This window comes from Ipomoea nil, unplaced genomic scaffold (genome assembly GCF_001879475.1).
Source record: "Ipomoea nil cultivar Tokyo-kokei standard unplaced genomic scaffold, Asagao_1.1 scaffold2845, whole genome shotgun sequence".
In the NCBI taxonomy this organism is placed as follows: domain Eukaryota; kingdom Viridiplantae; phylum Streptophyta; class Magnoliopsida; order Solanales; family Convolvulaceae; genus Ipomoea; species Ipomoea nil.
In genome coordinates, this window is record NW_017619273.1 from 4,728,677 (window position 1) to 4,752,395 (window position 23,719).

Below are 23,719 nucleotides of genomic sequence, written 5' to 3' on the forward strand. Positions count from 1 at the left end.
TTTGGTCATGAAGTTTAGAATGGAATTTGGAGAGGAAATGAATCATTAATGTAGTGAAAGGGGATAGAGTGGTCATTACAGGTTGACAAGAATCACCTTTTTCATCTTCAATCCCAGAATATGCCACCACGGATATGTCTGTTACTGGATAATAATCTAATTGGGCTTCATTTAATTTGACAGCTGCCACAATTCTACCTGAACTGGGAATCATATTCAGAACCCTTGCGAAAAACAATATCTTTTTTTCCTCTCTGCTTTAATTACATTTGGATTGAGTATAAAAGCAGCAAAAAGTTATTCTTTTTTTTTTAATTTTTTCTTGGGAGAAGTGACATGAATTTCTGGACCTTGGGTCAGTGGTGTGATGAACTGCAGAGAATTGTGTTCTGATTCCTTCAAAGAGTGTAGTTTTCTTGGAATTACCCATATTAGAGAATTGGGTTTTTTTTCTTTTTGTTTTTCCAAGAGATTTTGTTGTTCTTGATTTGTGTTGTTGTGTTAAGATGAGGGTTGTTTCTTGATGAAGCAAAGCAAGGTGAGAAGGGTGTTATCCAGCAAGATTCATTGCCCATTTATCTGTTTCTGCAAACCCTCTGCTGCTGCTGCTCATCACCACCTTTACACCACCCACCCCCATTTGAAGGTGAAAAATACCCATACTGTCCCTGCTTCTGCTGCTATCAGAGATGGGTCTGGGCAGTTGTGTGGAGAGGGCAAAGATGTCAAAGAAGTGAGGGTAGATGGGAGGCAAGAAGGTGAGAGTGGTGGCATTAGGAGCTGCATTAGAAAATCACCCCCAGAGGAGATTGAAAGGAAGAGGGTACAATGGGTGGATGATCTAGGTCAAGAACTTGCTGAGATCAAGGAGTTTGAATCAAGGTACCCTCTCTCTCTCTCTCTTTTTTACACAAGTACACATGTTATAGGGGTAACCCAGCCAAGATGGCAAGAGATTCACACTTGTAAACACAAGGTCACGTGTTCAAATCTTTGCCCCTTTGATTTGAGCCGGTCAGCTACGGGTCACCTAGACTGGTTTACTTCCTTGTGGTCCTCTACAGGCCTCTGCCGGCTAGGGTCAATTATGGGTCACCTAGACTGGTTTACTTCCTTGTAGTCCTCTGCAAGCCTCTGCCAGCTAGGGTCAACTGGTCACAAGGCGGGGGTATACCTAGACCGAAAGAGTTGTGGGGTTTCCCTCGTCATTCAAAAAGTACACATGCTATGAGGAAAATGTTAGGAATCTTTCTGGTAAATTATGTGTGTTTTCATTGTAGAAGCTTAGCTTGTTGCAGCAGGAAAGGTTTTGCCAAATTTGAAGTAGTCATAGAATGCATTTATATGCAAAAAAAAATACTTTTGTGGTTGGAAAAAGTTTGGGTTTTTGTGCATTAGACCATTCCTGGCTTTCCTGCTGATTTGATGTTTGCATAGGAAGATTAAGTATGATGTGTATTACACCATAAACAGGTGAAAACCTGGTTTTCTGATTCTTATTCCCTGCTAACTTATTTCATTAGTGCCCATGGTGAAAAGATGAAGGAATGATGTTCACAATTACTATGAATTGGACAACACCAAACAGAGATTTCATGTATTCAGAGTCAAAACATTTACTATAGTAATTTTTGCATAAAAATGCATTCTAATATTCTAGGACTACTTCAAATTACATCTTAGAGGATGGTGGTCGAAATCTCGAACGTTAAGCTACTTAAATAGGATCCCTTGTGTAGAGTCAACGACAGAGACTAGCTGAGAGGCTGGTTGGGAGACTCACAATTTACCTTCTTCAACAACTCTCGGGTAGGGGTTTTGGGGGCCTAGGATTAGTCTAGCATAAGCTGAAAAACCTAATGTATATCAGACAAATATCGTTGGATTAATTGTGAGAACTATGGGAGTAAGGAAGTAACTTGTAGGGACCTAAATTTATATTACTATGAAATATATGTATGAAGAAACATGAAAAGTTTGTTGCAACTATGTTGTGTCTCCTCCTATGAAGAATCACAACACTGATGCATAAACTGTAACATAAGGACTTCCCTTTTCTGCTTCTTTCTCCTTGTCTTTTTGGGTAGAATTGCTTCTAGATGCATTATTATTTTGTCATTTCGAGACTGACTCTATTGCGCCTCGATCTTTATTTTCGTGTAGTGAAACAGGTGAGACCGAAAACGAAGAGGAAAACAGAAGAAGCTGTCATCTTTGCTTCATTCTTTGATGATGCTAAACATTAACAAGATCCTTCTGGCTTTAGCACCCTCGATTGGCTTTAGCACTGCCCTGAATAATGAAATGTTCTTGACAGCAAATGGTTGAGGAGCCGGAGAGGGTGGTCGAGAGCAGCCATACCGGTGGGTGGGTGGGTAGATTTCTTCGTTTTTCGCTTCAATCTCCATGTTGGCTGCCTGATTCACATCAGGAATCTGATCCCTGGCTTTACTGGTAATATAATTGTAGATAAATTATTCTCAACTTCAATTCAGAGCCATAATCCTCATGCTTTTTAGCTGCCTGCATTTTTCCCAATTTCTGCAACTTTCTTGCTCAATGTAAATTAGGTGATTAGTTAACAGCATGAAGCAATCTTTGGGTGTAACTGGACTTCATTGTTTCACTCAAAATAAAATGTCTCCTCATCTCTTCATTAATTGCATCTATCTGCTCTATCCTTATCCTTTGTGTTTTCTTGTTATGGCATGTACAATTCATTCACATATATATGTTTAAATACCAAAAGAGTTTTTGTAGGCTCACTAGTACAGAAACAGTCATTCGCGTCCAAAGTAAAGCACAATTCGCGTCTAAAGTAGCTGGGACGCAGATGTCGGGAACGCTGATTGTATATACAATCAGCGTCCAAAGCTACTTTGGACGCAAAAAACGATTAATCGCGTCGAAAGTTGAAGAACTTTGGACGCGATTAATCTCATTACAGTGTTGACCACTGACTTTGCGCGTCCAAAGTTGGTCAACTTTGGACGCGCAAAGTCAGTAGAGCGCTCTCTCTTCCTCAGACGGTTTATTATAACTTGCGTAATTATTACGTTAACTATTTGCATCCATGAAATCTTTCCTCACTTTCAAAATGTCATATGACTAAATTTGCAATTAATCAATATTCACTTTCAATATCCATGTAATTCTCTCTCTTCTTTTAAAAATCGTCTTTCACATCACCTTATAAAATTATATTTTTATTAATAATAATAATAGTTTTTTAAAAAAATAAAAAAAGTACAATTTTAATTCTGACAGTAGAATTGCAAATTCTGCTTGTCACATTGCAAGAGGTGGCATTTTATATTAATAATAATAAATAAAAAAATGGCCTCCACGGTAGATTAGATTGCAATGGCCAAACTTTCAAGGTTACAGATAGTGTTATTATGTCAACTATTTCCATCATATCACTATCAAGAAAACTTCTACTAACACCTTACACCTTTACCCCCTTACTATTTTTACCACATTTTTTTTTCTCAATTTAGTTAATATAACCAAAAAATTTCTTTCAAATTTGAAAAATAAGTATTATAAAATACATATAGGTGTGCATATAATCATTTGAAAAATGCTACTCCTTACTATACTTCACAAAGATTACTAAGGGTGTGCTTGGTTCATGAATTTACACATTAGGAATGAGAATCAAAATCATAGTTAATTAGTGTTTAGTTAATTTTATAAAACGCAACTATGAGATTTGATTACCCCTTCAATTAAAACTCAATTCCTTAATTAAAAAAAAATGTATCATTCAATCTTATTGGTAATATAATTTTTAAATTTGGACTACCTTTTTTAGATTTTTGTTCTAATTTTTTTTTTCATATTGGTGCTTTGGATGTCATTATATTAGGATCAATTGCATTGATTGATTTTTTTTTTTGATGTATTTTTAAAACATTTATTCTCATTATAGAATCATACATAACCAAACAATTGATAATCATTTTAATTCCACCCTACTGCCAAACATGCAAAATACTTTCACCAAAACACATATCATTATCAAGTATTTAATTCTCATTCCGATTCTAATTCTCACGTGCAAGTCAAACACACCCTAAATAATATTCATTACCAATTATATTAGTGAGTTGATCCAATTTAACTCATTAGGAATTAATAAAATAATCAAATACAAAAAATATCTTATAAGCTTGCACAAACAGCGCGCTCAAATTGGTTTTCACATGATACCGTGGTCACTAGGCACTAGTCGACTATTGAGTTACAATAATTTACCCATCCACTATCTTATTGGGGTGAGAAAATTTCTCCTTTTGTAAGAAAAAAAAAAAAAAAGAATTAAATAAGCCCTTAAACTATTCATTCTTTCCAAAAGGTTGAATCCCAACTCTAAGAGCTCGCATACCTCGGCCTGACAAAGCATCTAGGAGGATGTAAATCATAGTAACGCAACTAAACATAAACCACAGAGGCTAGACCTTTGCTTACTGCGCATGAGGAGCCCCTCACAGAGGTTGCTCTCACACTGCCGCTGGTGAGACTCGTTCCATGGTCATTCTTTCCAATTTTCACCACTATGACCAGTTGAGCTGTCCATGCGAGCCCCTTGAACTATTCATGAAAATGCAGGCACTTGAACTTGGAAGTTATTATGTGAATTGAGCATCTAAGTCGTCAAAATATATTGACGTGACATTCTAATTTCTTTAACTTGGAAGTTATCTGTAATAACATGTCAAATAAAGTTAATTATATTTAAAAATAATAATAATCTCTAATTAGAGTGTTTTTTCAATTTGAATCTTTAATTACACTTTTATAAATAGTTTAAGGGCTCACTCAACCTTATAAAAAAAATGATAAAACACAATTTGAAACTCCCCCGTTTTGTAAGGAGCGGCCCTGTAACTGTTTGAATGTCTGTTTGGCTAACGTGAAGCTCCGAACTTCTCTCTAATCAGAAGTGGAGAATCTCTGATTGCAGGTATAAAAGAGGTATGCATGCATACATGAATCTTTAATTTCCGTTTCAGGAAATTCTACATATAATAATTGTGCAAATCTATCATCTATACATACACACAAACGCACAATCTGACCTGCAGACATAATCTCAGGAAGGAATTGAATTGAATCATTAACGATCGAGCTGAGCATCGATCCATCTAGCTAAGCTATCTGGAATTGAAGATCAGAATTGAAAAATAAGATGGAGATGCTGCGGTCATGGTGGATCTGGAAATGTTATTTGATTGTGTTGATGTTGTTGAGAGGCGGAACGGGCGTGGAGAGCTTCGTAGGGGTGAACTGGGGCAGACACTCGACGCATACATTGGTGGCGTCGTCGGTGGTGGATTTGCTGCTTCAGAACGGGATCTCCGACGTCAGAATGTTTGCGCCGCGGCCTAACGCTCTGGTGGCCCTTGAACACTCCTCCATCGGCGTCACCGTCACCTTGTCCAGAGACTTCCTTCTCAGAGACAAATTTATTTCCAATCTCCAGAACGTCAGCGAGTGGGTATCTAATCTTATTGTGCCGCCCATTCAAAGAAATGTCAACATTACGTAAGTCCGTCCATACCATACCATACGCTTTTCAATCAATTTTTTTTTTTGTACTACTGACTCTTTACAATACAGTATCTGTTCATAAAAAGTTAATATCCCCTAGCATAAGGGTCACCTCAGCTCAAACTAATTGAGTTAGATTCAAACTAATTCTTGTACGCACACGGGTCTAATTAAGGGAACCAAAGTGATAACTATATTGATTTAAAAAAAAAAATTAGGTGATCCCAATTTTGTTGGACTAATCATAAATTTAGAGGACTCCGTCCCTAGAGCCTCTACAGAAGTAAATCACGAGTTGTGTAATTAGTTTACCGGTCAGATTTTAGTCTTTGTGTGGGCACAAGGGATTCAATGCACACTTAAGCATTTTGTAGTATATGCTTCTGTCTTTTCTCATACATGCATTCAGTGGGATTCAGGGTTTTTGACTGAACACTTTTCAAAGTTATACAAAATAGGGAAAAATTCATTGAGATTTGGAGATTTTGACTTGAATACTTTTCAAAGTTATACAAAATAGGAAAAAACTCATTTGCTACTTAGTTTCGCAAATAAGTTTTTTAAAATATGAGAAATGCATGTGGGAAACTCAAGTCCCAAATAAGATTTTGCTCTATTTTGTACAACTTTAAAAATGTGTCATATTCTTGTCTCTATTTTGTACAACTTTGAAAAGTGTATATTCTTGTTTCTTCTTCCACAGAATTGCACATTTCAATCATTCTCGTACCACACAACTTCACATTGTCACCCCCGAACTCTCAATATCTCTTATGAAAATATGAGAGTGCACTGTCACTCACACTAACCAAGAAAAGCTGATTGTGCATGCATGTTATATATATATATATATATATATATATATATATATATATATATTATAACTACGGAGAATTATTGATTGTTGTGTTTGAATTATTATATTATATTATATTGTAGGACTGTGATCGTAATGCATCAACCGTTCTTGAGTGCAACAACCAAAGCTCCTATTGTATGGAATCTGACGGAAGTGTTCAAAGAAACTCGGTGGGCCTTAGACAGCCACAACCTCACCCACGTCAGGACCACCACGTCCCACTATACCGACGCCATAAAAGTCGCGAAAACGCCGTCGGAGGCGGAATTCCGCGACGACATCAAGGACATGATGGCGAAGCACTTGGAAGTAATCGCCAAAACCAATTCCTTCTTCACCCTCGACATCCTCCCCATCACCGCCATCGAGACCTACAAATGGCCGGTGGAGTTCGGTTTCATGGACAACAAATCCAACTTCACCGTCGTGGACGGCAAGTATAGATACACCAACGCGTTCGAGTTCCTGTACGACTCGGCGGTGGTGGCGCTGGCCAAGGCGGGGTACCCGGACATGGAGGTGGTGTTGGGGCAGATCGGGTGGCCCACCGACGGCACCAAGGACGCCACGCCGGAAAATGCCGCGAGATTCTACAGGGGCTTTATTCCCCATATGGTGAACAAGAAAGGGACTCCCCGCCGCCGCAATAAAAACATCGACGCCTACCTTTACACCATCAGCGACGAGAATAAAATGAGTTTCCCGGCGTACGGGCCCTACATCCGTCACTACGGGATCTACGAGTACGACGGGACCCCGAAATTCGAGATCGACTTCTCGGGGAAAGGCCGGAAAGTCCTCCCCCCGGCGGCGAAAGGGACGGTGAAACTCCCGCTCCGGTGGTGCGTTTTTAACGGCAACGTTACCAACGAGAAGCACGTGGAGCTTCATATGCAGGCGGCGTGCAACTTCTCGGACTGCACGTCCCTACAGCCCGGCGGGTCGTGTAGCAATCTCAACTTCACTTCTCGGGTCTCTTACGCCTTCAATGCCTTCTATCAACTGGGGACGCAGGACGCGCTGCCTTGCGGCGGGTATAGTGGGCTGGGTGTGATCACCATGGCTGATCCCTCCGAAGGCGATTGTAAATTCCCGGTGGAGATTTTGACGGCGGAGACGGTGGATGACGGCCGCCAAGTGTTTTACACTGTAACTTACGATAGCAGTAGTGCCGCCCCATTCAACCTCTCTTTGTCACTCTCTGTTGCTCTCCTGCTCTTTGTAATCGTCCTGCTTGCTTTCAACAGATGATAGATGATAGATGATGATGATGATGATGGAATTTCTCCACTGTACTTTTGTTCTATTATTAATTTCCCTACATACATATATTTTTTAGACAATCATGTTGACATGGATATAAGATTCAAAATAGGTAAGCCATACTTCCCAGAGGCAATTTATATAGTAGACCAGCGTGTACATATCATTATATATGAATTCTGGATTGAAACTGACATTGTTTTGATATTCAAGTTTTAACGGATTCGTAATTTTCTGTTTCTCATGTTTCAACTATCAACACAAATATTAATCTATTCCAGGTACAATAAAATACAGAATTATAATACAAGATACAAAAATTCACAACACAAGACATATACAAATGTTATATATTTACTCATTTTCAAATCTAATTTAGGTAGTTAAGGATTATCCCCAATTATACCGTAACGTACACTTGGTTTGTATCAGATTCATTACTTGAGTAGATCCCGATATGACCTAATACGCGCGCCTTCCTGAGCTAAATCTAGACCGAGCCCAACATTAGACATTCGGACCTAAGGGTTGTATTAGTCACTCTTCCCCGAGCTAATCAGCTCGATACCGAGCTATTGACCTAATTCCCTTAGTTGAGCAGGGCAGCATATCCAATAAGCTTAGGAATCTAAGGACACGTAGGCGAGACCCTTTGGGCTCTGATCTGGACCGATGTCATGTGCCAAGCATGTCGAGAGACCGGTACATGTTCCCACCCACTCCTATAAATACCGCATTAATTGCAATGGATCAGAGAGGGACTTTTGGCTATTTCTGTAAGCTAATTACTAGCTCGGGAACATCTGACACACTGTCACATCTCTCGAGCTTCCTAATTTAAACCAACAAGCAGATCACATAAGGGCTGAAACCCGGTCCGATCTAATACCTCGTACGTATACGTAGTAAGCCCCGACCCGTATATTTACTACATCTGGTAAAGAATTTATGTTCTATTGGCACTAAATTTCATAATACAAGACATCAATTCATAACATAAGACAAATAATATGTTGTGTGTTACACAACTACTAATCTATTTTAGGTACAAAATTCATACTCTTAGGACCGTTTGGTTAATGGAATGTTATATTACCTAAGAGAATGTTAGATTGTTAAGAATGTTTTGATTCCTGTGTTTGGATAAAATAGGGATATATATATATATATATATATATATATATATATATATATATATATATCCCTAACATATTTTTGTGTATTTCAATAAATTTTAAAATTAAAATAAATAAATAAGGCAATGGTAACATGTATAAGTACATAATTTAAAAATAATTAAATAAGACTTGAACTCGATAAACAACATTACTTTATAAGCTAACGTAATAAGAAATAAAATAAAATATATAATTATAAAAATAATTAAATATGATGCGTATAATAAGCTAACATAAAATATATATTTCATATTAATTAGAATTAAAATGGTAAAAATAGAAATTATGCATGAGAATTTGACAAAACCTAAGAGATGTATGGGATTCACATTTCCTTCAAAATTCAATGTGGAGGGAATGTTGCATTACTTAGGGGATGTTATATTCCCTTGGAAAAGCAAGATAACTTGAACCAAACATGAGAATGCGACATTTCAAATCTCATATTCCCTTGGTTATGTTATATAACTTGAACCAAGCGCCTTTAAGATACAAAATTTCATAACACAAGATACATACACACTTATATACGAAGTATTTACTTATTTTCAAATATGATTTAGGTGGAGAATTTATGTTTTATAGGCACAAATTTTACAACACAAGACAAAATTCATAACACAAGACAAAATTCATAACATAAGACACACAATATGTTGTGTTACACAACTACTAATTTGTTCCAGGTACAAAATTCATACTCTTAAGGTACATAAATTTATAACACAATACACAAAAACTCACAACACAATACACATATACATATAAAAAAAAGTTTGTAACATGAATTGAATGACAAATGATCGTCGTCAAAATTAAAATTCAAAATGAAGTCGTATATATAGGACCAGGGTCCATAGTGCACAATGGACCCTGGTCACGGTATAATGATTGCTTCTAAGAAAAGGGAAATAGAGAATAGTTGTTGATGGTGTTGGTTTTAGAGTTTTTGGACAGGGACGGAGCTAGAAAACTTGAGTTGGGGGGGCCTATGTAGTAGAGAAAATTTACAATGTTAGTCGACATTATAACTAATCGTACCATATTATTATATATATACCATACATTATTGTGATTATTATTGATAATGATTTTTAATTATACTATGTGTAATAAAGTATGAAATACATAATTATATGAGTACGATCGACACAGGTGTCGATCATTAATTTAGAAATTTTTCACATAACACAAAATATAATAATAACAATAACAACAACATTTATTTAAATATAGATTGTCACTTAACATCAAATAAAAAGTTTTGTCAGTTATTTTGTTACCAATTTTTTTTCATAATTAACTTATATTCATTTTACTGGTGAACTGAATATTTCAAAATTTAAAAGATAAGACAAAAATAAAGACGAATTAAATAATCAATATTAATTTTTGTCAATTTCAAAAGTAATCATTTAAACTAGCAAATGTACATCTTAAAAATGTAAATAAATAATTATTTTTTTTTTGAAAAAGTAAATAAATAATTAAAACACACAATAAATCACTAATTAACTAATCAACATATATAACTAATAAAACCAAAGCATATATCTCAAATTTGGAGATTTTTTTTAGATTAAAATGTATACTTGATGCCATTCGTTATTAAAATCTTGATAAAAGAAATAAGATAATAATGAAAAATGATCACTTTAATTATTTGATTTACTTCTTTTTATTTAATAAATTTGAACTTTAATATATATATATTTTGAGTTCATTTAATATAAACATAATAGATTTTTTAAAAAAAAATTAAAGGGGGGCCAAAAGTGTATTTTATTCTTACTATATCAATATATACATACATATTTACTAAAAAAATTTAAGGTGGGGTAGGGGTTGGGTGGGGTGGGAGGGGGGGGGTCAGGTCCCCCTACCCCCTTAGATACCTCCGTCCCTGTTTTTGGGTCCAGGGAGGTCCAACACAACCTTAGTTGGTGGATTCACCTTTCGAAAATAGAAGTAAGAAATGGGTAAATTGGTAGTTGTACTTGTATTCTTGGCCTGTTCTCGCCGTCCCCACTCAACTTTTGAGGAGATCCTTTTATAGGGATCCTCCTTGGGAGGTTAAAAACTTTTACATTTAAGGGCAATAATGGGGCCTTTATTAGTTCTAATGCCGTTGGGTTGTCGTTACTGGGTCTCCCAACGGCTTGCTCGACTGGGCCTTTTAATAGGCCTCTTAAATGCCAACAACTACTTTTAGGTCGACCTCCTACTCGCGCCGACTCCGTGCTCGCACCGACCTCTGACTCGAACCAACTCATCGTTTTGACCTGGGTTTATCTTTGGGCCTATCCCTCTCTGGGCTTGATCTTTTTCCCTTCTTGGGCCCTAAGCCCGTTAGGTCCACACCCCATCAGATGGGTTGATGAGCCCATTGGATTGGCAAGGTGTGGGCTTGACAATTTTATTGTGGACTATGGTTCATGTAGCAGCATGGATCATAAAGCAAAACGACGTCGTATCATCTTATTTACACTTCAGTTTCATTTAACAATATTGTTATGTCTTTTAGTTTCATTTTCCATGTACGCTAGTTTCATTATAGCAATACTAAAGTATCATTTTAATTTTACTAAAACTTCATTTGACAATATACATTATTGCATTTTTAGTTTCAATTTCCACACAACGCTAAAGTATAATTTTAATTACACTTCATGTTCATTTGACAATATATGTTATTGTATGAGTTCTGTTTTTTAGTTTCATTTTCCACACACACTAGTTTCATTATAGCAACACTAAAATATTATTTTAATTATACTACAAATTCATTTGACAAATATGTTAGTGCATGAGCTCTATTTTGTAGTTTCATTTTAACAATACTATAATTTCATTTGACAATTATATTGGACCATGATCCACAAACAATGTATGGACCATGATCCACTGTATAACAATTAGTCTTGGCTCAAGAAGGGTAAAGAAGGGGGGTGTTCTTGGGCTTGAAGGAAAAAAAAGCATGTTGGCCCAAAAGGAGGGAGTGAAAGAGACTTTGGGCTTAGAGGTTAAGGGGGATAGAAGAGCATACCAGCCCAATGGTGGGGGACACGGTGGCCGATGAGGGGGGGGGGGGGGGGGGGTCAAAATCGACCCTAGTCAGCGGAGGAAGTTCACTCGACTTTTCCAAGTCGAGGTGTGGCTAGTGAGGGCAAATGCCCCTACTGGCGGGATAGTGAAGTGAGCACAATGAAAGTGGGTAAGGATGTGAAGGAGGGGGTAAAGATGGAGCAGGTGAGACAGTGGAGGCATGGACATGAGGTTAGCCCAAATGAAACCCCTCGTATTTGATTCACCAAATTTTGTCACTTAGCCTAAAGCTAGCCAAGAGAGGTTTAGTAATAGCGACTTCGACATATACCCTAGAAAATTTTTCCCTTGAGATAAAACTTGTAGCTTAATCAAGTTTTATTGGTTTCCCAAAATTTTCCCAATTCTCATGAGAAAGTCATAATATTCAATGGGAAGGCAATGGAGCCAGACCCAAACTAACAATCATTCAGTTTTGTATCTTATGGGGTTGAAATCAGGTTCCTAGTCTTTCACGTCAAGGCAATAATCCAACACTATCTAGGGGCCTTTAAGCTTTGCAAATTCATAGTTCACCATTGACGCAAATCTCATGACATAATATTCATTTTTGATGGCCACTAACTCCACTGATGACTTAGGTCTCCATAATGTTTTTAGTCTGCGCATGAAATAGTTATATCCTACCATCATCCAAGAACCTTTATGGTCAAGGTTTGTCTCTAAGGTCTTCTCATTCTAGCTTTCTCCTCCTTTGTCAGCCTAATTAGCCGACATCTCTCATCATGTTCGTCTTCGTCCTCTACACCATCATCAGAGACGACTTCATCTATGTCATATCCACATCCAACCCCTTTCTGCCCTATTAAAACCCCACAGAAACATTGCCCTCTCATGTATGATGTTTGTCCTCCACTCCTCCTTTTCCGTTCTTCCTTTCGACGGGTTTCCTCGTAGTTTTATCGACCTCGCCTCAGCGTGCATTTCTTCTAAGTTTCAGTTGATGTCGTTCCCCAGGGGTGTATCCATGATCACCTCCGTCGGGGACACTCCATGTTCCAATGCATCTATTGTCATTTTTGATTTCTTTGTGCTTCGGAGGTCATTACTTTGAGAGATAACCGTAGTCATTGTACCTTTATCTAAATTAATTGTTTTTAATAATTGCTAATTGCATTTTTTGTACAACATAAAAAGACATATTTTGTTTTTAAAAAATGACATATTTTGACTTTTATCTCTACTTTCTTTTGCATACAAAGTAAAGTAAAATGGTCTTGAAAATGCAGGTTTTCCCAAACAAGGCAAAAACAACGTGGTCAGTAATCATAGAATCAGAACTACAGAAGACCTCCTATACGGCGTCGCTGCGTCGAGTACTGCCTTCGCAAAGCCTTTGTTTCCTCCTCCCTTCACTCACTCTGCTCAGACCGCGAGCCTGAACCTCCGGAATCCAACGATCCATTCAGACCTAACTTGCACACTGCATTAATCCCCGAAATTGATGCAGCTTTGATTGCATTTTCGAAGACGATGGAAGTACGATTACTGGTAGTCTTATTGTTGCTTTGTGTTCCTTCGATCGGCAGATCGGAGGCCTCTTCGATTTCCGGTGAAGTTGTCGGAATCTCCCCACAAGGTCCCGGCCCTCTTCATTCTCTTCTTCCCCACTTTGCTTCACTTTTTTTTTTCTTGGGTTTATTGATTGAGCTGTTTCTCTGTGTTTGCTGCAGATGAGGAGTATTACGGAGCTTTATCATGGGGGGTAGCCATAAAGTGCAAGGATGGATCCGGCAAGTTCACCAAGTCTCAGCTCAATGACGATTTCTGCGACTGCCCAGATGGCTCCGATGAGCCAGGTCCTCAATTTCTCCTCAAAATTTGGGAAATTATATCTATGCATACTTTGTGGTCATTGTAATAGTAGCTGGGCTAGTTGGAATTGCTAAAATTTTCATTTCTTACACATTTTCTTGCTTTTGGGATGAGTGAGTGACAATTGTAAATATATGCTTATTAGAGAATCTTGGTGGTGGATTTTGCAGGCACGTCAGCATGTCCAAAAGGAAAATTTTATTGCAAGAATGCTGGACATTCTCCCCTATTTATTTATTCCTCAAGAGTTAATGATGGCATCTGCGGTATGGATTCTTGCGTTCATGTCATTCCATGATGGTTTATTAGCTTCTTATGAAACATTAAAGTGCCAACTCTGGTATTAGTGAATTTCCTAATCTTAGCTTAGAAATCAGGATTCCACATATTGTGAATTTTTCCTCTAATAGAAAGTGTCCTTTTTTTGTTTCTTACTATTATGTACATGTTATCTCTTGCATTTGCTGTTTGGCTCTCATAATGTATACACCTAAATTTTTTACTTCAACAAACATACACACAAGGGAACTAAAAGCTTATACAATGGATGAGAATTTGTAAGGATGCATCTATGGAACAAAGACTTGCATTGGTACATCTGGCTGCTACTGAACATAAATATGTGAAATTGCTTTTCAAAAGTGTGTTTGAAAAAATACCCTTAAAGGGTGATATGCAAGCTATCCTTTTAAGTAGTTAATTGAACCTATTCTTTCAATTTTGTCAAATTACATAATATACCCATCCCTACATTAATTGTGTTGAATAAAGCCACAATTTAAGATAAGATTCATAAAGAATTAAAATTTTAAAGCTCTCAATTTCCATGTATGTCTATATCTTTGACTGCAAAGAGTACATTGTTGTTAGTGGCATGAAGTGTATTATCTTATTATATTTCAGAAAAATGCTATTTGATCTAGTTGTATGTTATTTTTATGAGCTGAATTTTATTTGCCTCAGGACTTTCATTGACATTGTATCTATGCGCTTAAAAAAGTACTTTTATGGTTTCCATCAAGCACTACCAAAATTTTGTCATGAGACTGATATTGTGGTGATATACCCCAATGACTAATAGTGAAAGGTAACCATTTAAATGCTGTGCATGGCCAGATTGTTGCGATGGAAGTGACGAGTATGCAGGCAAAACCAAATGCTCAAATACATGTTGGGATGCCGGCAAGGAGGCTAGAGCTAAATTGAAGAAGAAAGTTGCAACATATAGGGAAGGTGTTGTTATACGGAAGCAAGAAGTTGAACAAGCAAAACTAGCAATTGCTAAGGAGGAAGCAGAATTGTCCAAGCTCAAAAATGAAGAGAAGACACTTAAAGAACTTGTTGAGCAGTTGAAAGGTAAATATCTGTTTTTCTGGTAATTCTATTATTGTCAATGTACTTATAGTAAGAGTAGTGGCACCACCGCACCATGCATCTGTGTATTAGGTTTAGTTTCTTGGTGATGAGTGGTCTGATATCTTCCCCTCACATAAAATATCCTTGGGCAAACACCTTACAAATAAAAGATACAAGAGAAACACAATTGATGTAAGGTAAGATGGATCTCACTTATACTTGACAAGTTCAATGTATGTTAAATGAAACTCAGAGAAGCTGAACAGTTCTATGCTAATAAATATTGATGAATCTGAGGCTTTGAACATTGAGGAGTAACTGGATATATGAATATGAAAGATTGCACTTTAACTGGGAACGGCTAGCTTATGGATTTCAGCTTTGCTTTGAATATTGTCATTTATAATATGAGCCTTTCTTGAGTTCTTGGATACCCATCTTAACTTTTCTTTCTTAGTTGCATTCACATATGGACATTCTACTTCTTGATGTTCAGCACTCACTTCCATAAGGCAACAACCATTTAACAGAATCTGCATTCTTTATAGAAATTTAAATTTTCACTATTCACACTTTTCTACTTCATCTAATGAACCTAAATTCTAAAACTTACATTATAATGAAAAGTGCTTGTACTTGGGGACATCCATTCAACTGAAGTTTTAGATGTCTTTTATATTATTAGTTTATTACTATTATCATCATCATCATCTTCTTCTTCTTTAGTGATCAGGTTTTACTTTAAAAAATGGAAACCTCTGATGGTCAGTGTAGCTTTGACAATGATTTCTATTGTTAATTTAGCTTATTGGGAAAGTTTTTCAACAATTTGAATTTAGTCTTCTTTTTCCTCTAGTGCACAAGGAACAGATAGAAAAGGCTGAGGAGAAGGAGCGGTTGCGGAAAGAAAAAGAAGAGAAGGAAAGGAAAGAAGTAGAAGAACCTAAGCTGGAGGAGACTAAAACTCAGGAGAAATCTGAAAATCATGAAGAAGCTTTGAAGTCTGAAAATCATGAAGAAGCTTTGAAGGATGACATTGATGAGAAGATTGGTCTCCTGGATAACTCTCCTGCAATAGAGGTTTTTTTTAGCTTCCTTTGCACTTAAATATGAATTGAATGATATACACATTCAGAAGTTAATTCATAGAATAACATAGAAAATTGTCATGGTGTATGGGCAAAGACTTATTCTCATCAATTTGACTTCCATAAAGATAATAAAATATAATAATCCTTTTCTGTAGCCCTTAAATATGAAGGCTTTTTGCTTAAACTTCTGGTGCCTTTGACACATGTTTAGTAACATTATCTAATTCCATAATCCACAGTTACTGCATGCAAGATGGCTAAAACTTTATGCAGTGTTAGCTATAGGTTTTAGAAATCTGTGCTTTGGCTGAAGTATATTTGCTATTTTAGATGTGTAAAACACTAAAACCAGGTTGTGCATTTTTGTAAATTATTGTTCTCAAATTTGTTATATGCAAAGAGTTATAGCTTGAACAAAATAGTGCAAAATTTTCTCATTTTAGTAGATGGGTAAAATTGTAAAAGTTCATCTTGCTAGTTATTTTTGGAGGAAGAAATTCATTTATGAATGCATAACATGTTGGGGGAAAGAACAAGGAAAGCTCAATCATCAAAACTCTTCTGGTGAAGGACAATGTTTCATTTTATAACTTATTGATCCACCTTTTTTGCTTTTTCCCTTGGTGATCCCCTTTTGTGCTCTCTAAGAGTCTTTTTGTGCCCTACCATTTTAATGAGAGGCTCTTTACTGCTCCTTTGACCACTTTGTACAGTGTTCTTCAAAGTCACATTTTGTGATTCATCTACTTGAATCCTAACTCAGATATGTAGTACATAGTGTTCTCTCAAAATGCTGGAACTAATGTGCATAGTTCTGTTAATAATTAACACATTTGAGCATTTAAGAGATTAGTTTCCTAAATTATATATAGTAGCTGGTAATTATTCTGAACATTAAGATATCCATAGCTGGTAATAATTAACACATTTGCTTTTGATCATTAAATTTAAGGTATATGATTTTCTTTCACATTGAATTCAACTCTTACTTCCAAACTTCTACTCTTCTTTCAGAATGGGGTAGAAGATCATGATATTACTGTGGATAAAGTTGACAACAATGACAATTCAATAATAGATAAATCTTCTGGTGATGAAGCAAGCCAGGTGCCAGAGAAGTATCCTGAGGTACTACATTCTTGTTTGAATCTAAAATTTGAAATGTGACATCTTAAACTCTTAGTAATCTTATGCATCATATGACAATGAGCTTGAGTTTCATTTTTTTACAGCAGTCTATTACGGAAGAGGAGTCATCTGCTGCTGATCATAAAGCTGGCCCTAGTAGCACAAGTGAGGTAAAACATTGACCTTAAACTGACTTTCCTTGAATTGAATCCTCCATCCTTTTTGTTGAAAATTTCTCTCTGATTTTAACTTTGCAAGTTTATATTTCTTTTAGCCTTTTAATTGTAGAAATGCTACTGATTCCATTTTTTGCCCCTCAACTATTGTAACATTTCCACATTTTTTTTCTTTAACAATCAATCTGAGCACATGCCTATTAGTAGTTCATGAGTATTGTGGCAGTGCCAAAATTAGTCAACTTTGGACAGAAACAAGCACATGCCTGGCATGTGCTTGAATAATGAGGCTAAATGAGACATTTCACTCAACTTGTCCCAAAGAAATCTCAATCAAGAGAAAGAGATCCAAACTGAGGGGACCTGCTGGACTTTTGCCCAATTTCTACCCTTTTGACTCTCAATCTTGCTGATAGCGGCTTTGGAGAATTTATCCCTTGGTGGCTTCCTTCTCTTTATGTTCATATCTAGAGATTTTGGATCTTCCCCAATTCCATTGGAGTCACAGGAGCAATTCCCAACTCCATTGAAAATCTTGTCTCTCTCAGTCTCTCCAAAACTTTGACTTGTCTCTAAACTGCCTCAGTGGAATAATCGCAGATCATATTGGAGGATTGAACAGCATCATATGAATAGAGCTTTATGGCAACCAACTGTCTAGTGAATTAAGGATTACCAAACACATTTTTTTTAAATAATTACCAAATACATTTTCAATTTTAAGTTCTTTGGTTAGCCTAGATGCTTCTCTGAGCAAACTAACTGGAAGAATACCAGAAAGTTTTTCCAGTCTGCATCTCATTTTGGAAGTTAGAAGGAGAAATTTTGGGATGCTTATCTCTAAAGCCAAATTTTGATGACTTGAAGCTCTTCAACAACAGATTTTTTTTTTTTTTTGGAACATTGCTGGAAAACTTTGGTTTGAATTCGGAATTTAGCATATTGGTTGTTTCTAGCAACAATTTAGAAGGTCTATTGCCTTGGAATCTTTGTGTGAAAAAGACACTTCAGATTTTGGTCCTTTTAAGTAACAGATTCTGGAATTTGACTAATTACAACTCATTGAAGAGATCCATTCTTGGCATGTGCAAGTTTGGATCTCTCTTTTAATTTTTTTTCTAAACATATTTCAATTCTTGCTACTAAAAAACACAATCTGAATCAACACTGTAATTGCCAAGTATAAGATATATCCTTCATAACCAGAATGGTTTAACATAATCCTAGGGAAATGTGACCTACTTGCTCAATGGCATTAAGCTCTAATTGTTCTCTAGGCAGAGACTTGATGATATCTGAATCACCTTGATCAACAATGTGCAATGCTAAGGCATGATACATGAAAATACTCTGCAATCTGTCCTCGTATCAGCATGGTTTCCATTGTAATGGTGAACCACAATCTTAGCATAGCGTATTTCTCAATCTTGGACTCCCTCAAAGATTGGAAGTTGTAGGGTACCAGTATTTACTTTGCTTTAGAGGATTTAAGGGCTGTGAGAGAATGGTCTTATATGCAAGAGTATACTTGCTGCTCTTCATCACTAAAACATCCTGTTATTTATGCTCTCATGAGTCTTCTTGGTCTTCTTTCCAGCTGCCACCATTGTTGATGACTACAAAGACGCAAAAAGATCTGGTGCGATGGAGTTGGGGGATACTAGGGTTTGGTGCTCTGAAGATGATCTCTTTCTCTTATAATTGGGATTTTATTTTGGAGAAGCTATGTGGAATGTCCATTTTAGCCTCACTATTCAAACACATGTCTAGTATTTTCAAGTTTAATCTGGTGGAAATGTGTCTAAGGGACTAATTTTGGCATTGTCATTTTACTAGCAAACTTAATTTAGTTAAATTGATTGTCAACAACTAAAATTTGAAAGGCCACAAGAATCAAGGGACTAAAAATGGAATTAATTGTTGGAAACCCTTTCTTCCTGTCATGGAGTTCAATTTGGTAAGGTGCTAGAAGAATGGTATGAGAACCACATACAGTTGAGTTAAAACCTTGTGAGATGAATAGTAACAGGACCATTGTGCAGTAAATTTTCATGCTGCTATGTTACAAAGCCTATAAAGTTGTGGACTGCTAGTTGACATTGCACTGTTGTAATATAATAGTACTTATGTTCAGATGGCACTACACTGATGTTCAGATAAACTTGATAAAACTTATCACCTGAACATTAGTGAATTAGCAACAATATTGATAGAGCTTATGTGGCTACATGTACCTAGGGTGCACTGTGCACATGACTATTTGCTTCTATATTAGAACAACATGCTAGAACCTCTGATGTTGGTTCTGACTGTAGGCAAACTGTTCTAGTAGTTATTTGGTATGCTAACATATGTAGGAGACTGCTGCGGAAAGGCGCTTATTACTTGCTTCTTTGTTTCTTTTATTTCCATCTGGTTACCCCAGGCTGTAATGTTATATCTCACTACTCAGATGTTGTGCATCTAAACAATGTCTTAGCTCCCAACTGAACATGTTTTACAGTTGGTGTTTAATGCTTAGTTTTTAGTAACTTGCCACCTATGGGTGCTTATCTCATTACTCTTTCTCTTTCTTTTCCATCTCTTTTTCATTTCCTTTTATTTTTTATGGTCAGAGTATTTGTTGTGTTTGGTTTTTGATTGACAACACTCCTTGTCATTTGTATAATGTTATAATTAGTGATTACATGTATATATCAGTAGTATATTCTTATTTACTTGTTCTACTGCTACTATGTCCATGAAAGTTATGAATTGGCAGTTCATGGACACAGATTTCATGTTATTGAGTGTTTATATCCATCTCTTAATGCTGATAGATCCAATTTATGTCATGCTTGGAATTTCTAGGATAAAGATGCAATTGAAAATGTGGAGTCCTTGTCAAAGGAAGAGTTAGGGCGTATTGTTGGCTCACGTTGGACAGGGAAGAAATCTGAGCAGAAAACAGAAGAGACAGAAGCTGCTAAAGATGATCATCATGATGACCATGATGAGGCAATTAATGACCCAGATGAAGAATATCAGGCTTATAATTCTGAGGATGATGATGAACATAAGTATGAAGATGATGATGCTGAAGACCAAGAAGATTTTGGAGGGGAAGATCATCACGATTCAAGTTCTTCATACAAGTCTGAGTCTGATGATGATTTAGACTTATCAGGTTTGTATGAAAGCAGTTCTATAGTCTGTTTCCATGTTCTGCTGTGACACCTAATATCTGCAATACACGTGTCATTTTATTTGATTCCTAATTTTGTCCAGATTTAACAAGCACTAGCAATACTTCTTGGCTGGAGAAGATAAAACAAAATGTCTGGAGACTTTTTGAGGCTGTCAACTTTTTCCGAACTCCAATAAACATATCTGGTAGCATTTGAGGTTTCATTATATACTGTTGTATGAACACACATGATGAGTGCTAATGTGTTTGCACTTTACTTCTGTAGACGCTACACGCGTGCGAAAAGACTATGATGAATCAAGTGCCAAGTTGTCAAAGATCCAGTCAAGGATATCTAGTTTGACACAAAAACTAAAACATGATTTTGGTAGGTCCAGAGATATTTATTTAAAATTCAAAGGGGGTTGGGAAATGGGGTGGAGAAAATTACTTTTCCTTGTTTTCTCTCCATATGAAAATTACCTATTTTGCACACCCTGAAGTTCATATTTTTGTTGCAGGGCCAGACAAGGAATTCTATTCATTCTATGGTAAATGTTTTGAAATCAAGGAGAACAAGTTAAGGACTTTTCATTTTCCTCTTGGCCATTATTTCCTTGTTTCTTGTCCCCTTGACTTATTTGTCCTCAAATCCTCAATCTTAAAAATTATTTCAGGTACACATACAAGATTTGCCCTTTCAAAGAAGCTACACAGGTTGAGGGCTACAGTACAACTCGTCTAGGGTAGGTATTTTTACTTTCTTTATGGTATACGTTCTCAAATTAGATGCATCTTTGCACCTGTTAAATGCCAAAACAGTGAGCTAAAATTGGCAAGTTCTTTAAGTATCTTTTAGATCGATTTGATTATTTATAGGAATTCTGATGTTAGTATTTTCTGTTCATACCTTGGGCAAAGTGGCACAATGCTACATAACCATAGGGGGCTGTGCATCGTGGAAGTAGTGAAGTCTCATTTGTAGTCAATACTACTTTCAGGGTTTTACATTGCATCTCATTTCCTATATTATTACTGTTTTTCATTGGGCTAATAAGAAAATGGTTCATATGATTCTTGGTCTTCTTGAGTGACACTGTAGTTTTGAAATGAATATATTTTTAATTTACTTTGCTGTGACTACGCCATGTGCCTCATTGTTAAAAGCATGCATTCAGCTTCTCACATTTAATTGTTTCACTCAAGGAACTGGGATAAATTTGAGGACTCCTACAGAAACATGCATTTTTCAGATGGAGATAAGTGCTGGAATGGGCCAAATAGAAGCTTAAAGGTAACTGTCTTGGTGTAAATTTCTTTAGTACCTTTTTTTTTTTTTTTTTTTGGGGGGGGGGGGGGGGGGGGGGGTGGTAAGTTTCAATTTGGAGCTTTTTGGAAAATAGGTGTTTTCCTCTTATCTGTCCTGAAGCCTTTTTTGATATATTTACTGTTTTCCCTGTCTTGTGCTCTCTGCAATAGATAAGCTCCCAAATAAGTTGGGCCAAATACTAAATCCCATGGAAATATCTTCAGCAGCATCCCTTTGGTTTTTATTCATTTTATGATTTTCTTAAAGGATATGGGGTATTTGGCAAATAGCTATTCATCCCTTTGGTTTTTATTCAGTTTATGATTTTCTTAAAGGATATGGGGTGTTTGGCAAATAGGCTATTAGCTGATAGTTGTTAGCAGATTGGGTTAGTGGGTTTAACTAGTTGATAGCATTAGTTGGTTGTAGAAAGGTGTTTGGTAAATTAGCTGATAGCTGATTATATGCAAAATGATCTTTAAGGGTATAATTTATTTTATCAAAAAACTGATCGAAAAAGTTACTTTGAGCAGCTTTTTGAATTTTAGCGTTTTGGAGCAATAACTCCAATAAGCTGTTACAAAAAGCTGATTAGCCAAATACCCATATTGGCTGTTTAACCAAGTCAAACCACTAATAGTGGTCAAACAAGCCAAAATTGGCTGGTAAGCTAACTATGTTACCAAACAGGGCCATCATTTCATACATGATTCACTGATGATGTTGAAATTGTAGCAATCAACTGGATTAATTCATTTTCTATTTTGTAAATAATGTAGGTTAAATTAAGATGCGGCCTTAAAAACGAGGCAGTTGATGTAGATGAGCCCAGCCGATGCGAGTAAGATTCTTAATCCCGTCACTTCTCAACCTGAGATTGTGTTTGGTATTATTTGTGGTCATTGTTGTTTCTTGCATGCATTTTGAGTGTGCCCCCTTTTTATCTAACTATGGGTACGTACGTGATGACAGATATGTAGCATTTTTGTCCACGCCAGCCCTATGCCATGAAGAAAAACTACAGGTGCTTCTCCTGATCCCGCCTTGACCCTCTCTACCTTCCTCTCAAACTAAAGATTTACCTTTACTTGTTATTTTCCCGTACATTTCCTAACGTCATTTTATAAACAAAAATATGATAGGAACTACAAAATAAACTAGAGATGATGAGCAAGGAACAACCACAGGGTCACGATGAATTGTGAAAGCTCAAGATAGGCAATGTCTGGGATTTGTTGAAGAAGAATTTCCTTCTTTTTGCCTCGAGGGACATGAATACTAGAGTTGTTAGTTGCAACAGGTGAGGAGAAAGAACATAAACTAGATACAATGAGGGTCTCGCTTACATTAATCGTAGTTGCGCTTACTCTAACCGGGAAGTGAGTAATGGCCTAAGTTGGAGAACAGTCCATGCCTTGACATTTTCATGTAGACGCTAATCAGAAAATGCGAGTAATATCATCCCTCCCTCTGTAAACTTCCTCTTTATAATTTGGATTCCGTTCATACCTCTTGGACTGCGAGAAACTCACAAGGGTGAAAAGGAGCGCGATTCGCCTCCAAGATGTTCCTTTATGAGAATCAGAATGAATGAATGAATGTGATAAGACTGTTCTTTCACCATTTTCTGCTCTCCAAAATCTGTTTTCTTGAATGATTACCTAAGCCTTCAGGGGATATTAAGCTTGTAGAAAAAAGTAGCATATCTTTTTTCCTA

The 23,719-nt window shown here is 36.6% G+C and overlaps 3 protein-coding genes across 5 annotated transcripts; all 3 read left to right on the forward strand.

Moving 5' to 3' along the window:
• The first annotated feature begins 251 nt into the window (after positions 1-251).
• LOC109160100 lies at positions 252-2,660 on the forward strand. Of its 2 annotated transcripts, XM_019308256.1 has the most exons (3): positions 252-882; positions 2,164-2,249; positions 2,298-2,660. In XM_019308256.1, the coding sequence occupies exons 1-2, from the start codon at positions 524-526 to the stop codon at positions 2,228-2,230; spliced, it is 426 nt and encodes a 141-aa protein (XP_019163801.1). In that variant the 5' UTR covers positions 252-523; the 3' UTR covers positions 2,231-2,249; positions 2,298-2,660. The 2 variants fall into 2 exon arrangements, with proteins under 2 accessions (XP_019163801.1, XP_019163800.1); XM_019308255.1 differs by having other exon boundaries at positions 2,164-2,660.
• A 2,534-nt stretch (positions 2,661-5,194) lies between these two features.
• On the forward strand, positions 5,195-7,707 carry LOC109159870 (glucan endo-1,3-beta-glucosidase 8-like). The gene is made up of 2 exons (XM_019307977.1): positions 5,195-5,550; positions 6,496-7,707. Exons 1-2 carry the CDS (start codon positions 5,195-5,197, stop codon positions 7,664-7,666), a joined length of 1,527 nt encoding a protein of 508 aa, XP_019163522.1. The 3' UTR covers positions 7,667-7,707.
• Positions 7,708-13,189: 5,482 nt separating this feature from the next.
• LOC109160098 (glucosidase 2 subunit beta) lies at positions 13,190-23,625 on the forward strand. Of its 2 annotated transcripts, none has more exons than XM_019308251.1 (16): positions 13,190-13,540; positions 13,635-13,760; positions 13,947-14,042; positions 14,893-15,132; positions 15,989-16,212; positions 17,238-17,351; positions 17,456-17,521; positions 20,378-20,693; positions 20,795-20,899; positions 20,980-21,081; positions 21,215-21,272; positions 21,371-21,439; positions 21,900-21,987; positions 22,782-22,843; positions 22,975-23,026; positions 23,145-23,625. In XM_019308251.1, the coding sequence occupies exons 1-16, from the start codon at positions 13,435-13,437 to the stop codon at positions 23,205-23,207; spliced, it is 1,887 nt and encodes a 628-aa protein (XP_019163796.1). In that variant the 5' UTR covers positions 13,190-13,434; the 3' UTR covers positions 23,208-23,625. The 2 variants fall into 2 exon arrangements, with proteins under 2 accessions (XP_019163796.1, XP_019163797.1); XM_019308252.1 differs by having other exon boundaries at positions 17,459-17,521.
• Positions 23,626-23,719: the final 94 nt, after the last annotated feature.

Excerpts from the sequence above, each read along its gene's own strand:
- LOC109160098 (XM_019308251.1), top strand. The coding sequence starts at position 13,435 with ATGGAAGTACGATTACTGGTAGTCTTATTGTTGCTTTGTGTTCCTTCG. Across the intron at positions 17,522-20,377 it reads GCCCTAGTAGCACAAGTGAG|GATAAAGATGCAATTGAAAA; the intron begins GTAAAACATTGA and ends TGGAATTTCTAG. Across the intron at positions 21,988-22,781 it reads GGCCAAATAGAAGCTTAAAG|GTTAAATTAAGATGCGGCCT; the intron begins GTAACTGTCTTG and ends TAAATAATGTAG.
- LOC109159870 (XM_019307977.1), top strand. The coding sequence starts at position 5,195 with ATGGAGATGCTGCGGTCATGGTGGATCTGGAAATGTTATTTGATTGTG. Across the intron at positions 5,551-6,495 it reads CAAAGAAATGTCAACATTAC|GACTGTGATCGTAATGCATC; the intron begins GTAAGTCCGTCC and ends ATTATATTGTAG.
- LOC109160100 (XM_019308255.1), top strand. The coding sequence starts at position 524 with ATGAAGCAAAGCAAGGTGAGAAGGGTGTTATCCAGCAAGATTCATTGC. Across the intron at positions 883-2,163 it reads ATCAAGGAGTTTGAATCAAG|TGAAACAGGTGAGACCGAAA; the intron begins GTACCCTCTCTC and ends ATTTTCGTGTAG.